A 15,638-nucleotide genomic window follows, 5' to 3' on the forward strand; every position below is an offset into this window, starting at 1 on the left:
GGAAAAAAAACATGGTTTCGAATAGTCAAGGTGGTGAAATAAAGAGGACAACAAAAAAGATAAAGGTTAGATGATATCTGCGAATGGACTTGATTAAGCATTCAAGGAACAGTCCTGATGGCCCAAATTAGAGGAAGGAATATGGGCAAAGAAGAACGCTCCCATTAGTGATCTCAATCATCCATAGGTGTTATGGGGTGCTATGATGATGATGCATCTGTTATCATTTTACAGTACTTTGGAGAGCAGCAACAATCCATTCCAAGAAGGGGAATTGGGGCCTGGCACGGGATTGGTGTTATAGGGGCACAGTGTTGTGGGATTCTTGTAGAGTGGTGGCACCAGAGAATAGCTGTGAGTAGCTAACTATCCTACGTATTTGTTTCTAATACTTTCTGTGCCTTCAAGTATCTCACTAGCATCCTTGTTGAGAGACATTACCTCCTGTGTCTGTTTCTTCATCGCTCCCAACGATGGTCTGTCCCACAGACCCTTTAATTGCTACATTTACATCCTCCCTTTTCTGTTTCCTTTTTCTTTTCTGGCACCCACTGTCTCTATTCATGCTCACCTTTTTTCCAAGCTAATATAAATATGCCAAATTCTGCAATATCTTTTCACTTACATTTGGTGACGTATGATGTAGTTAGTTGTGGGGTGGATGCGCCTCCTGTTCTAAAAAATGTATCTGCTCGCACAATAGCTTTAGATTTCATCTTGAGTCAATATGAGAGGTTTTTTGTGTCTGTTTAATCAAATATTTAAACATGTACCAACATATATTTTTGCCTATGTGCGTGAAGCGGGATAGGCGTTTTGTGGGATAGGGATTGCTGACGAGGGGCCCACCAATGCATTGGGCCCTGCACGGCCATTCCCTTCACACACACCCTCCCTCTTTGAGACGGCCCTGTCTCTGCAGCTGGATACAGACTGCCAGATGGATCGATGCCAGATAATTCCTTTCTTTTTTTATTTTTTTTTAGCTTCTTTTTTAAGAGTAACTGCTTTGCAGTATATTTTTAAAATGACATGATATATAATGTATAATTAATAGGACTCCAGTGTCTGAGCTCGCTGCAGTTTCTTTGTGACATTCCTAAATCCCTTGCTGAGGAGATTAACACAATGACGCAGGTCAGCACAGATTCCTGCGTCACATTTCCTGTGATGTGTGGTAGATGGCTTCCCGGGGCTGCTTACATGCTTCTGACTTAGAAAAAAAAAATGTACTGCCTAAATGTATAGCCGCAAAGAAAAAAAAGGAGGACTGATGTGAAGTGAGAAATCTAAAGCAAATATATGGGAAGCCTTCTGAAGACAGTCAATTTTGGTTATGTAGGCAAGTAATCTAACAACAGAAAAATAAATGAAAACACTAAGCCATTGGATAGTGATGGTGAGTACATTTAGGAGGGGGATTGGCTTCTGACTTATTTACTTTTTTTTACTTTCTACATTTGATGTTAATGCTGAGGGAAAATCATAATGTTTCTAAACTTTGCATTTGCTTTTTGTTTTACCAGGTTTCTGCGACTGAGGTGCGTTTTGGTCCCATGAGAGTGTCGCAAGAGCCAATTCAGGTATTTTAACTTTTTAACTGTTATTTTGTTATTTTTTAATATAAAAGTTGTGTCCACCAGCTTTGAATAAGTTTAATTTATGCCACCACTCAGGTCTTAAAGTTTTATTTAGTAACTGTGAGGTGATGCCGTTTCTCAGCTCAAGAATCCTATATTTAAATCTCAGGTCATCAGTTTAGAGCTTGATGTACCCCTGTGCCTGCATGGATTTTCTGCTACATGCTAAAAACTGAGTGTTCGGTACTTAGGCCGTGTATGCACATGTTTTGTGATCGAGTGGTGTGTTGTTTACTGTTGATTTCCATATTGCCCCTATTAGTGCTTGATGTACAGTAAACCCACTCACCACCTTGAAACTGTAAAAGCAGATTAAAGAATATATGAAGAGATAATTGCATTATGATGCATTTTCTTTACAAACTTGAGGGATAAAATCATAAGAATGCCTGATTCCATCACTATCCTCACCCTTTCATGTATTTCAGTAGTTATATACTGTACAGACAGAACTACTTTAAATGACTGACACAAAAAAGATCAACATCCATTACATTTAGTAGTCTTAAGCTACTGTAAATCTTGCTTGACCATCCTGTGAAAATACACATAAAATGCTTGCATAATTTCTAAGTTAGTCCATGGGGTTGTCTAATTAATGCCCCCATCTGACTTACTGTATGGCCTGGAACAAATCATTGAACCTCTGTAGCTCCAGTCATGTATTGTATTTGTAAATCAGCTTAAGACTGTGTTTATTATTGAGGAGTGCTACTTAATTTAAAATCCAGTAGTGTGATTTTGTTCTAATCATACTGTAAGAAATTGCATATTATGTGCAAAGTGAAATTTGTAATGTTTGTGAGGTCTGCACATATCAATTTGAAGATATATGCTTGTCCTTGAGAACTTTCTATTTCAATAAAGTGTCAAATAATTATAATATTTCAATGTATATTTTACATGGCACTGTTCATATTGTTCTGAAGTATATTTCACATTAGAACATTAGAACAATCTAGACGAGAACAGGCCATTCAGCCTAGCAAAGCTCGCCAAGTCCTATCCATATAATTCTTCCAAAAAACATCAAGTCAAGTTTTGAAAGTCCCTAAAGTCCTACTGTCTACCACGCTTCTTGGAAGCTTATTCCATGTATCTATAGTGCTCTGTGTAAAGAAAAACTTCCTAATGTTTGTGCAAAATTTACCCTTAACAAGTTTCCAACTGTGTCCCCGTGTTCTTGATGAAGTCCTTTTAAAGTAACAGACTCAATCCACTGTACTGATTCTGATTCCCTTCATAATTTTAAACACTTCAATCATGTCACCTCTTAATCTTCTTTTGCTTAAACTGTAAAGGCTCAGCTCGTTTAATCTTTCTTAATAATTCATCCCCTTTAGCCCTGGAATCAGCCCAGTTGCTGTTCTCTGGACATTTTCTAGCGCTGCTATGTCCTTCTGGTAGCCTGGAGAACAAAACTGCACACAGTACTCCAGATGAGGCCTCATCAGTATGTTATAAATCTTGAGCAGAACCTCCTTGGACTTGTACTGCACACATCAGGGTGCTATATAACCTGACATTCTGTTAGCCTTTGTCAAATAAACAGACAAATGCCACAGAAAAGGTTTGTGGCAGCCACCCACATACTTGAAATAAGGTTGCTAAGTAGGCAATTATACATTAGTCTTCTTAATGGCTTCTGAGCACTGTCTGGCAGTTGATAGTAACAAGTCCACTATGACTCCTAAATCCATCTCAAAAGGTGTACTCTTGATTTTCAGACCTCCTTTTGTGTATTTAAACCTAACATTTTACTTCCTACATGTAATACTTTAAATTTACTGACATTAAATTTTATCTGCCACAAATCTGCCCAAGCCTGTATGCTGTCCAAATCCTTCTGTAATAATTTAACGGATTCTAAATTATCTGCCAATCTACCTGTCTTGGTATCATCTGCAAACTTAACCAGCTTGTTACTTATATTCCTATCTAAATTAATATGTTTTGTAACCTTGCATGCACAATTAAAAAATCGAAAAATGCTGCATTAGACTGCTTGGGTAATGTGTTCAGGGCTTCTGGGTATGTTAGCAGTTGGATGTGAACCTATGTGTAGACGGTTTCTAGGATCTATGGATCTTTTCATATTTCCATTCATCCATTTGTGGAACCTTTTTAATCCGATTATAGGGTCACACGGAAATCCATCTCAACAGTACTGGGCACAAGGTAGAAACTGACAGGTTCAACTCTGCAGTGGGATATCCATTTTAATTCAGTAAGGGCCAGTTTTGAGTCATCAGATAACCTTTGGAGCACGTCTGGAAGGAATGGAATGTGGGGCGAAAACTGAGATACTTTGTGAAAATGAAATTAACTTGCAAATTCCACACAGTCAGTATTTGAACCCAGCACTTTGGAGCTGAGACGTAGCAGCACTTCAAGTATTTCAGACATTTGTCAAAAACAATTTCTTTGCTATTTAAAAATATTTCATTATGAAGTTAGATTGCTTGGATTCATCATTTGTGCAGTGTTCTTAATAATCCTTCTGTAAACCTAAACATGACCTTAAAAGTTTAATAAATGTGTTGCTGGCCTGGCAAGGGGATGCAGGTGATAAGGAGTTAGATAGAATGCAATAGTAGTTTGTGGACCCAGTATAGTCTGTATTTGGGGGAAAAAAAAACTTCAAGTATCAATCTAGGTTTGATTTAACTTTATTTAATGTTCTTGGCTGCTATTCTCTGTTCCTAGTATACCCAGCTCTGCCTGTTTACTGGTCCCCCAGTACACACTTAAAAACATATTTTAAGAACTTTGCCGCTCATTTAAAACTTGACTGTGTGAACTTGTATGGCCACTTTGGCCACAGCATTACTACGCTGTTTTAAATGTGCTATATAAATAAATTGACATTGACATTGTATGAAGCATGCTCAACAGCCATGACACAGATATAATTATAGTACAGTAATCCCTCGCTATATCGCACTTCGCCTTTCGCGGCTTCACTCCATCGCGGATTTTATATGTAAACATATTTAAATATATATCGCTGATTTTTTGCTGGTTCGCGGATTTCTGCAGACAATGGGTCTTTTAATTTCTGGTACATGCTTCCTCAGTTGGTTTGCCCAGTTGATTTCATACAAGGGACGCTATTGGCAGATGGCTGAGAAGCTACCCAGCTTACTTCTCTCTCTCTCTTGTGCTGACTTTCTCTGATCCTGACGTAGGGGGATTGAGCAGGGGGGCTGTTCGCACACGTAGACGATACGGACACTCATCTAAAAATGCTGAAAGATTATCTTCACGTTGCTATCTTTTGTGCAGCTGCTTCCTGAAACGACATGCTGCACAGTGCTTTGCATACTTAAAAGCACGAAGGGCACATATTGATTTTCGATTGTTTGTTTTTCTCTGTCTTTCTCTATCTCTCTCTCTCTCTCTCTGCCCCTGACGGAGGGGGTGTGAGCTGCCGCCTTCAACAGCTTTGTGCCGCGGTGCTTCGCATACTTAAAAGCCAAACAGCCTTATTGATTTGTTTGCTTTTCTCTATCTCTGTGACATGATCTGCTCCTGACGCGCACTCCTTTGAAGAGGAAGATATGTTTGCATTCTTTTAATTGTGAGACAGAACTGTCATCTCTGTCTTGTCATGGAGCACAGTTTAAACTTTTGAAAAAGAGACAAATGTTTGTTTGCAGTGTTTGAATAACGTTCCTGTCTCTCTACAACCTCCTGTGTTTCTGCGCAAATCTGTGACCCAAGCATGACAATATAAAAATAACCATATAAACATATGGTTTCTACTTCGCGGATTTTCTTATTTCGCGAGTGGCTCTGGAACGCAACCCCCACGATGGAGGAGGGATTACTGTATACTTGTTAGGCTTTGCATTAATGTTCAGTGATGTAAGAATACCTGGAAATGCCAGAGTAAGTTCTGCAAGTCGGTCTGCAGAACACTTGGAAGCCAGTCCTGACCCCAAAGTGTTCTAAGAGTTGTTCATAAATGCAATTGAGGTACAATCATCCTAATTTTTATTTTATCAGCTTAACATTTTGGATCTGAATAACCCTGTTTTATTTTTGTTGATGTTTTTGCAATATCCTTTGGGTTTAATAAAGTTTCTTTCTAATGGTTATTAAATTGTATTGTAGTATTTGTTACACTATTACAATGTCATTTTATTTGTTTGTTTCTCTGCTGTTCACTGCCTTTTCAGGACTGCTTAAATGGCCACAGCCATCTTTCTATGACTGTTGCAAGTTGTCATAATGATAACCAAAATGTATAAATTTCATGTTCCTTCAAGAAAGTTTTCTCATGCTAAAGAGCTTTCTATGTTCCTCCTGCCGCAGGGATTATTATTTCATTCTCATTTATCTGTAAAGTTCTATAATTAATTAATAGGAATCATTAATGTGTTATTTGCCATTTTGAACTCTTCTTTCCCAAGGGTTGCTAAGGGAGGATTATGGGAAGTTGAGCTATACTGATGTATTTATCCATTAAGTTATTTAAACCCCCCCGGGTATGTCTGGAAGATTGTCTAAATCTTAAATCTTTTCTATAGTTTGCTTTGTACTTCAGTTTCTCAGTTTATGACCTTGTGGTCCTTTGATTTACGAACCTCAGGTCTTATTTTGGGTTTGTTGTCTCTCTCGGATCTGCCTTCCTGACTATGTACTTTCTTCATCTTTTTCCTGGTCCTTTCCCTTTCTGACACTGACAGCCTTGCTGGCAGTACGGTAGTCACATGACATGTACGTCATGTGATATGACACATATTTTACCTGCCTATATAAGATGGCGGCCCAGTACAACAGCAGTTCAAGTTTATAGATAAGTTTCAAATACAGATCTTTGTGTGTGTAGCTATTTATTGAAAGGCTTTTCAGGTAAACGGTAGTGCTTGTTTTGTTTTGTAGCCTCTGAGTTTTTTAATTAACAAACTAAACTTTGATAATTGATTCAGACCTTTGCCTGACTGTACAACTGCTCTCTTTCTTGTACCATTTTCATTGCCTTCATTTCCTGAACTGTGAATTTAACATATAGTCTTTTGAGTTGAGCTTCCTCCTCCTCACGACAGAGAGGGATCTTTAAAGCCACTCCTTGACCAGAGCCTTGAGTCAGAAGTGTGCTTTTGGTAAAGGTCCAATATGGTAGAGAAGTAGTGTAGAAAAAATATTTCAATGGGTGGATAAAATCCACTGGTCAAATCATAAGCAGCAAATATAACCCCAAAAGAAAAATATCAGCAACAGAATCACTAGACTAGCAAAGGTTAAAAGTCCAAATTTGTCAGGGGTGTCCCAATACCAGCTCTCCCTCATTAAAAGCAGGTATGGGAACTGCTTTGCAACACACTGCTCAATACAGAACGGCTAAATGTGTGCACGCTAAAAGGAATTTAAATCCAAGGGTGACAGCAGTGAAGCATATATGTTTAAAGGAATACATGATTTACCATTATCCAAAAGACAGTCTGACATGTAGATGGAAGTTCATACTCAGAAAAGGTGAGCTACTGTATATATGGAAAAAGTTCCAAGAAGCACAACAGTATAAACACAATTCAGAGACAGGCAACAAGATTAAAAATGTAGGTATACAGAATACCGGTATAGGGTCAAGAATACATAAGCACTAACAAAAATACTAAATCAAGAGGAGCTCTAGAAAGTGGCTGTTGCAAAGGAAAGAATGTGAATGTCCAAGCAAAGCCACAATCCTTGATTATTTTTTTATGTCCACAGCCCTTTCATCCGGGCCCGGGCTGTACGCCACACTGGCCAAACCACCAGACACCTTACCCAGCACAATATTACTTAATTAAACAAATTAACATAACAAAATACACGTTTCAAAAAATAAAAGTCAAAAGTTTCAATAAACAGTAATGTAAGAAATAAAAGATCAGCTAAACAATAAAGGTGAGGAATAAACTGAAACCTTTATAAAAAATCCTGAAAAGTAAGTGCACTCCTCAAAATGAGCAAAGTTTTACAGTTGTATAAAGGATATCAAGTGTTATTTCAGATATTTAATCTGTCTATTATACTAAACACCTCTTGCCCAATCATTACTCCTACTGCGCACATCCTCTCTCCATACCACCCTATGACACTCTCAGTGCTGCTAACTTACCCTTCAATGCAGTCGGTTATAATGGTAAGGCAGAAAAGGAAATTATCTATGCAAGAATGTCGAATTTTTGATTGTGATAGAAAAAACAGCAGCAAGAGCTAATAGTGAATGTCGACAAAAGAAAATGAACAAAAAAGAGCTGCATATAATTAGAATCAAGAACAAAAGGAATTGTCCAATGGGGGCGGGGCAAACTCAGGGCAATGTGGATGGAAGAGACATGGCCAGCTCAGGGCAATGTGGGAATATTAGACATCCAGTAGAAATTGAAAATGCAGTTAGGATCAATGGTTGTGTGAGACAGATTGTAGGACTCAGGTGGAGAGCTATGTTTCTTGGTGCAAAAAGAATTGCTTGTGACTTAACATCAGCAAAGCGAAGAACTTTTTATTGACTTTCACTACACCAAAGAGCCTCTACGCCAGAGGCCTAGTGCATAACGCCGTGCATAGAATTCACACTAAAACATGACGTATGGACAAAAGCGAAAATGTGCGTATGCACAAAAAAATCCAGATGCATAAATCTGTGCATACCCCAGGTTTCTGTAAAAAGCCAAATTTTTCCCTGTGTACAAAGAAATATCTATCTATCTATCTATCTATCTATCTATCTATCTATCTATCTATCTATCTATCTATCTATCTATCTATCTATCTATCTGTCTGTCTGTCTGTCTGTCTGTCTGTCTGTCTGTCTGTCTGTCTGTCTGTCTGTCTGTCTGTCTGTCTGAAAGTAAATTCATCATTTCAGTTGACACATCCAGTCCAGTGCAGACCAAGTGCACTGCAAAAACAGAGAACAGAAGGGAAAAAGAACAGACATAGTAATGGTCAGTCAAAATAATTACTATAATTAATTTAAAGAGATATGAGAAAGAATTTGCAAGGTATAATAAAGATATTCCAGCCTTAATAAAAGTTGTTAACAGATTAAGTTTCTTTCCTTTTGAATGGTGTAAATCGTTACAGACTTTGGGAGCCTTATAGCTAAAGGCTGAACCTCCTAGACAAGTTTTATTCCTCCTTGGAATTTTAAGTCTGCCTCTTGAGATTACAGTGTACACCCTGTAGTACAGCATTAACAAGTTCTCTGGATGGAGCTTAACTACTTATGGTGTTATATGTGAGAAGGAGGATTTTAAAATAAGTCTTAAACTTAACTGGAAGCCAGTATAATAGTTCAAGAAGTTGAAATATATGGCCTCACGTGTCTTACTGCACTTATCTTATTGTGGTTTCAATTAACTGTGCACCATAAAGCAAATGATTCAAACAGCTGGAAAATAATGTGTTGTAATTATTCTGTATCAGAGATGAACATTTCAGCTGTCAAAGCTCCGACAGCTTCAGAAACCTCCTTAGTTTCAGAGTATTTCTGAGACAGAGAAAGTGGGATTTTAAAAATTTAGAAATGTAATGCCTGAAGTTTAAACATGTGACAAAGACAACATCTAAATTTCAGATTGATATAAGCAAACTAAATTGAAGCGTTTTCAGTTAAAAGTTTTCACCATAGAATAACCAACCACCAAACATCTTCTGTTTTTTTTTAACCGAATTTAAAGGTAAATGGTTGTCATTCACCCACTGTATATCAATAAAAAAGTGAATCTATATAAATAAAATCTTAATGCCCTTTGTCAACTGTTTCAATTTTTTGGCTTTGTTTGATGTTATCAATTTTGCACACTAAGGAACTTATTTCAACCATCAGATCAAAACTTATCTGTTTGTTTGTTCACCAAACATTTTGTAAAATTTCATAAAATGCTGCATATAGGTTGCTGTTGGTCCAACTTAAAATATGTGGCATTTCAGATTTTTCATGGTAATGGGGGCCACCTGAAAACTGTGTATTATTTTGATATTGCTGTGTTGATCTTAATTAAATGTTACATGCATAAGAAAGATAAGCAAACCTAAAATCCAGGTTATTTGGTGTTTCAAACATGTCATCAGGAAGGGTGTTTGTATTGGGTTAAAGTTCGTAAACATTTTCATACAATACCATTGATATAACCTAAAATCTAGACTTTAAGGCCAACAAAAAATGGGGTTGTAATTGGGCGTAGGGGGCTGCACATAAAGAGTAGAATTGTGTTATCATGCCAAAACGGTTTAGCTGATGATAATGGACAGTTTAACATTCGACTAGATTAGATAAACTTTATTAATCCCAAGGGGAAATTCACATGCATTCTGCAGCAGAATCATAAAAAACAAAGATACAGACTTGTAGTATAGATAGATAGATAGATGGATAGATAGATGGATAGATAGATAGATAGATAGATAGATAGATAGATAGATAGATAGATAGATAGATAGATAGATAGATAGATAGATAGATAGATAGATAGATAGATAGATAGATAGATAGATAGATAGATAGATAGATAGATAGATAGAACTTTTACAGTACTACGTGGGAGGCAGCATTGAATTGCTTGAACGCAGTGGGCAGAAAAGAAACCCTTAGGAGCTTCCTAGCCAAGGTGGATGAGCTTGCAGCTAACAGTCCTCCAAGAGAGCACCTTCTGGATAGAACGGAGGGGATTCTTCATGAATCCAGCTTTGTCACCATCCTTTTTTCCACAACAGCTTCCAGTGTGTCCACAGTTCGCATGTCTGTTCGCTGTATGTGGCATGTTCTTGGGTCAGCAGCAGAAATAATATGTGCATCCAACAACAAAAAAAAAAAACCAAATTGTCTTTAAGGAAGTCTTAGTGTGATTTCAGAAATCTCAAATTAGGAAGAAAGTTCTGTCCATACTACCATTATAACTCACCTCTTTATATTTAAAGAGCCTTACAATGAGGAAGCATGATGCAAGGATATAAGGATAGGAGGAAGAAACATCTTAAAATGATAGTATGATGATTGTGAAGATGCTAATAGTTCCAAGAACGGTTACATGAGAGCAGAGAAATTGCTAGTTATCACATAATATTATAGATGATGGATAAATCACTAATATTTCAGCCAGCAATGACAAAAGGGTCAACACTTAAATAGTAGTTATTTGCTTTCTCACCTTAAACGATCATAAACATATACCTAGGTAATGCCAGGTACTCTGGCTAGTTAATTATATAACTGTAAAAGTGTTATTTAGATAAAATAATAAAAACATGTTAATTGAAAATCAATATAATTGTTAAGCTCCTAAGACTCTGTGTTATAATGCCATGTTGTAATTGACAATCATTCCTTGAGTGGGGTGGCAGGGATAAGGTAAGTGCTTCACTTATATTTAAATTACAACTAGAAGAATTAAAATGAAATATTTAACAGAATAAAATGTAGTAAAACTATAACTAGAATACTGTAGAGTATGCTATTGCTTGCATTGTGCACCAGTTGTTTTGTTGAAAAGTAGTTGTTAAACACATGAGCTGCATCAGCTTTTCATGTCCCTTTGGATACTTGTATAATTGTAGCTGTATCAGGTCTTCTCAATGTTCTTGTATGTACAGCTTTATAAAGAGACTTCATCTTATATTCTGCATTTCAGCAGTAAGTCACACATCTTTTATCCTATTTTTTTTCTCTATTGCCATTATAATTTGTCCTTCTTGGAATTTGAAATATAAATTGTAGACTACACAAAAAACTCTTATTATTCACTGTGTATATGTAAAATTATTTACACTATTCTTCTGTCGCATCATATTGTATATTTCATATCTTTCCATGTCCATTTATTTGCCTACAAGGCTGTTTGCTATTTCTGCCACAGTAATATCATCTGTGTAATATGAGTTTCTCTAAATCATTTTAACCCGTTCACAAGGACAACGGATCAAGTAGTGGTCCTTGTAAATCCCCACTTTTGACATCCATTAACCAATAGGATGCATTAATATACAATTTTTGTGTAGGTCAAGTTTGTATATATGCAGTGAATTTAGAAATTAGTTTTCTCACATTTGGTTATGTTAAAGTCTTTGTGTTGTAACGCATAATTATTTAAATTATTTCCCCCATATAGAGCAACACTCCATAACCCATAAGGACAAAGTGAAAGAAGGATTTTAGAAACTTTTGCAAATTTACTAAAGATTAAAAACTAAAAAATCCCATTGACACAAGTATTCAGACACTTTACTCAGTACTTAGTCGAAGCCCCTTTGGCAGTGATTAAAGCCTTCTTGGGTATCATGTGACAAGCTTTGGACACCTGGATTTGGGGATTTTCTGCCATTCTTCTCTACAGATCCTCTCGAGCATTGTCAGGCTGAATGTAGACTGTAGGAGGACAGCTGCTTTCAGGTTTCTCCAGAGATGTTCGGTTGGTTTCAATTGTGGGCTCAAGAACATTCACAGAGTTGTCTCTAAGCCACTCCTGTGTTGGCATTGCTTTATACTTAGGGTCACTGTCCTGTTGGAAGTTGAACCTTCAGCCCAGTCTGAGGTACAAAGCACGCTGGTGCAAGTGTTATTTAAGAATATGCCCGTACTTTGCTCCATTCAGCTTTTCCTCAACCATGTCTAGTCTCCCAGTGTCTGCCACTAAGAAACAATCCTGTGGGACAATGCTGCCACCACCATGCTTCACCGTTGGAATGGTATTAGGCAGGAGATGAGCAGTGCCTGGTTTTCCCCAGACGTGGCACTAATCTTGAAATAATGAGATGAGAGAATCTTTTTTTCTGACTGTCTGAAGCCCTTTAGGTGCCTTTTTGCAAACTCCAAGCAGGCTTCCATTTGTCTTTTATTGAAAAGAGGCTTCTGTCTGCCACTCTGTCGTAAGGCCCAGATATGTGATATGTTACACTGGCAGTTGTCCTTCTGAAAGTTTCTCCTGTCTCTACACTGGTTCTCTGGAGCTCAGCCAGAGTGACCATCAGGTTCATTGTCACCTCTTTTACTAAGGCCCTTCTCCCATTCTTGCTCAGTTTGGACAGGCGGCCATCTTTAGGATGAGTCATAGTTGTTCCGAATGTCCTTCGTTTAAGAATTATGGAGCCCACTGCACTCTTGCACACCTTCAATGCTGCAGAAATTTTTTGTAGCCTTCCCTAGATCTATGCCTCAACATAATCCTGTCTCTAAACTCTGCAGGGAATTCCTTTGACCTCATGGCTTGGTTTTTGCCATGATACACATTGTCTACTGGGAGACCTCATATAGACTGGTGGGAGGCTTTCCTGATCAGTCCAATCAATAGAACTGACCACAGGTGAACTTCAAAGAAGGTGAAGAAACATCTCAATGATGATCAATAGAATTGGATGCACCTGAGCCAAATTTTAAGTGTCATAGCAAAGGATCAGAATACTTGTTTTATTTGTAAATTTGCAATAAATTATTATTTATTATTGAATACAATTATTTATTTGTAGTAAAATGTGACTAGCTTTGATGCTATTTTAGAAAAATGAAGTGGATAGGACTGGCAAGTGTTGTTGGGCTGCATTGCCTGTTCTCATCTAGATTGATCTAATGTTCTAAATTCCAGGTTTCACTTTGTCATTCTGGTGTAAAATGAGTGTTACGTGATGTGGGGGAAAAACTTATTTAGGTGATTTTAGCACAAGGCTGTAACATAGCAAAATGAAAAAGTGAAGGGGTCTGAATACTTTCTGACTCAACTGTATATCCAGAGGGATATCATGTGGGGTCAATTTAAAGTGACTAGTTAGCCTAACATACACTGTATATATTAGGACTGTGGAAACAAGTCAAAGCACATGAAGAAAACCCACGCAAATGCCAGAAGACATACTGACTGAACAGTGACATTGACTAGGCTCGGATTTGAGCCCATGACTGTGGTGAAGTGAGGCAGCATGTGCCTACTACAGGAACTTTCCAATCAATCATCTACTGTAAGGTCCCTGCCTTGGGTCTGATGGAGGCAGGATAGTCTATTGCTTTCATTACCCCAAATTCATTTATTTAGCTCTGTCTTATTTTTCAGTATTGTGTTTTTGATTCATTAATCCAATTTCTGAATGTGTTATGTTTACAAGAGTAGAAGTGCAGTAATAGTTTACATTTTGTATTAAAAAATCTAAAATATAAATGAATGTTTTTTTTCTTTTTCCATATTTTATTGTAATAACTCACAGGGAACCTCAACTTTGATTTAGTGTTTGTGAAATGTCACTAGAAAATGTGTGTACACAATCTTATCATATTTTGATTTAGGTTTCCCTGTTTTTTCAGCATATTTTAAACTAAGCTGAATTTATACAAGGAATCCATTAAAACAGTATACCATTGCATCTTATATACAAAGTGGTCATTAAGGACAGCTGCTTCCAGTCTTATTTTCTAATGTTTAGAAAATGGCTAAGCTGAATGATTCATTTTGTTCTCATGTAGCTTGCTTTTCGTCTTTTCTTGATGTCCGTTTTTATTTGCATTATGTTTTTTTCTCTACACTTTGTCTTCAATTAAGTTATATCATTTAACAACTTGGAGTAGAAATGGAAAAATGATTTCCAAATTTTGAAAACATTAAGTTTTATAATAAGAAAAGGCAATGGAGGAATAAATAAACAACTCACAATAAAACATTCTACGTGCTATTCTTGTTTTTCATTAGTTCCTAAGTAAATTGTTGGGGTGGCTTCCTCTCTTGCCCACTGAGCTGCAGCTCTGTTTGTTTCATAAATTTCCTGACCTATTTACCTCTTTGCATTTAGGCTTTTGCCCCATTTCACCTAGTTTGACTAAGACCCCCAAGCTTAAAGCTGAATGCAGATTATCTAAACCCTCAGACATGTTCCCTAGCTTCAAGAAATTGCCTACTTTTTGCTCACAACAAACCCCAAATAGAAATGCTAAATATAACATGTTTCCATGGTGTAACATTGAAATGTGAAAACAAAATCTAACAGGGTTAAATACTTTCACTTCAATGTAATATTTTGTTGTAATTCTATCTTCAACTTAAGGTACGATTAAGGAAGATGGAAGTTTTGAGTTAGGGCAGACAGATAGAAGTTTTGCGGAAAGGAAGTCCGAAGTTTACAGTTAATGTAGTTACTTTACACTCACTGATGATAGCACCAGAGAGTGGCGATGTGCTGCTTATTGAATGGGATATGTAAGCAACAATTTCACTGAACCTATGAATTTAGGTGTAATTGGGCAGTAGCCATATTATGATGCCACTCAGGGTTACTTTTACAATTATTTCCAGCATCAAGTTTGTGGTTAAGGAACGCTTTAAGCAGTTCCTGGAGGTGCTCATATACTATATCTTCCTTTGTGTGTTTTTTGCTGTTTTTAGTGCACATAAAGACAGGCACTAGGGAATTGAGCAGTGAGACCTTTATTCTGGCACTTGAAGAAGCAGTATTGAAGCTTTATTCAAACACACAGCAAACCTGACAACTTATTAATTGTCTTGCTCCTGTGGTGGTTCCTTCAGCTTGAAAGAACTTGAAGATGTCTTCTTCGGAGCGTTCAGTTGAAGGGAGGCAGGAGCAGTGGCTGGAGCAGAGCCACAGGCAGTCCAGACAGGGCAAAGCTGTTTGGGTACCCATCTTGTGTAAACTTTGTGGTACACCAAGTCGTCATGCTCTATGGCATATACAAATCCACAGCTAATATCCAAATGTGCAGCAGCACTGGACAATGTAATCCATCGGTATTCACTGATGAAGGCGTTTGCCACGTCAACATTGGCTTGTGTGCGTGATGTTGATTCACACCAGACATCTTAAAAATATGGCTGAGCTGAAACACTTCTGTAAGGAAGAATGGTCCAAAATTCCTCTTGAATGTTGTGCGGGTCTTATCTGCAGCTACTAGAAGAGCTTGTTAGAGGTTATTGCTGCCAAAGTAGGTTCGACCAAATATTAAATCCACCATTTTCCACAACACACTATGAATGTTTGATGGGTTTGTTCATGAAAGATTATAATTGAGAC

The 15,638-nt window shown here is 37.3% G+C and overlaps 1 protein-coding gene across 1 annotated transcript in view; it reads left to right on the plus strand.

Annotated features, from left to right (window-relative positions):
• The window catches only part of pde8b (phosphodiesterase 8B), a 349,017-nt gene that overhangs the window by 148,191 nt on the left and 185,188 nt on the right, over positions 1-15,638 (plus strand). The window contains 1 exon segment of the mRNA XM_051929508.1: positions 1,527-1,583. Within this exon segment, the coding sequence (XP_051785468.1) occupies positions 1,527-1,583 (57 nt within the window).

This window comes from Erpetoichthys calabaricus, chromosome 7 (assembly GCF_900747795.2).
Source record: "Erpetoichthys calabaricus chromosome 7, fErpCal1.3, whole genome shotgun sequence".
In the NCBI taxonomy this organism is placed as follows: domain Eukaryota; kingdom Metazoa; phylum Chordata; class Cladistia; order Polypteriformes; family Polypteridae; genus Erpetoichthys; species Erpetoichthys calabaricus.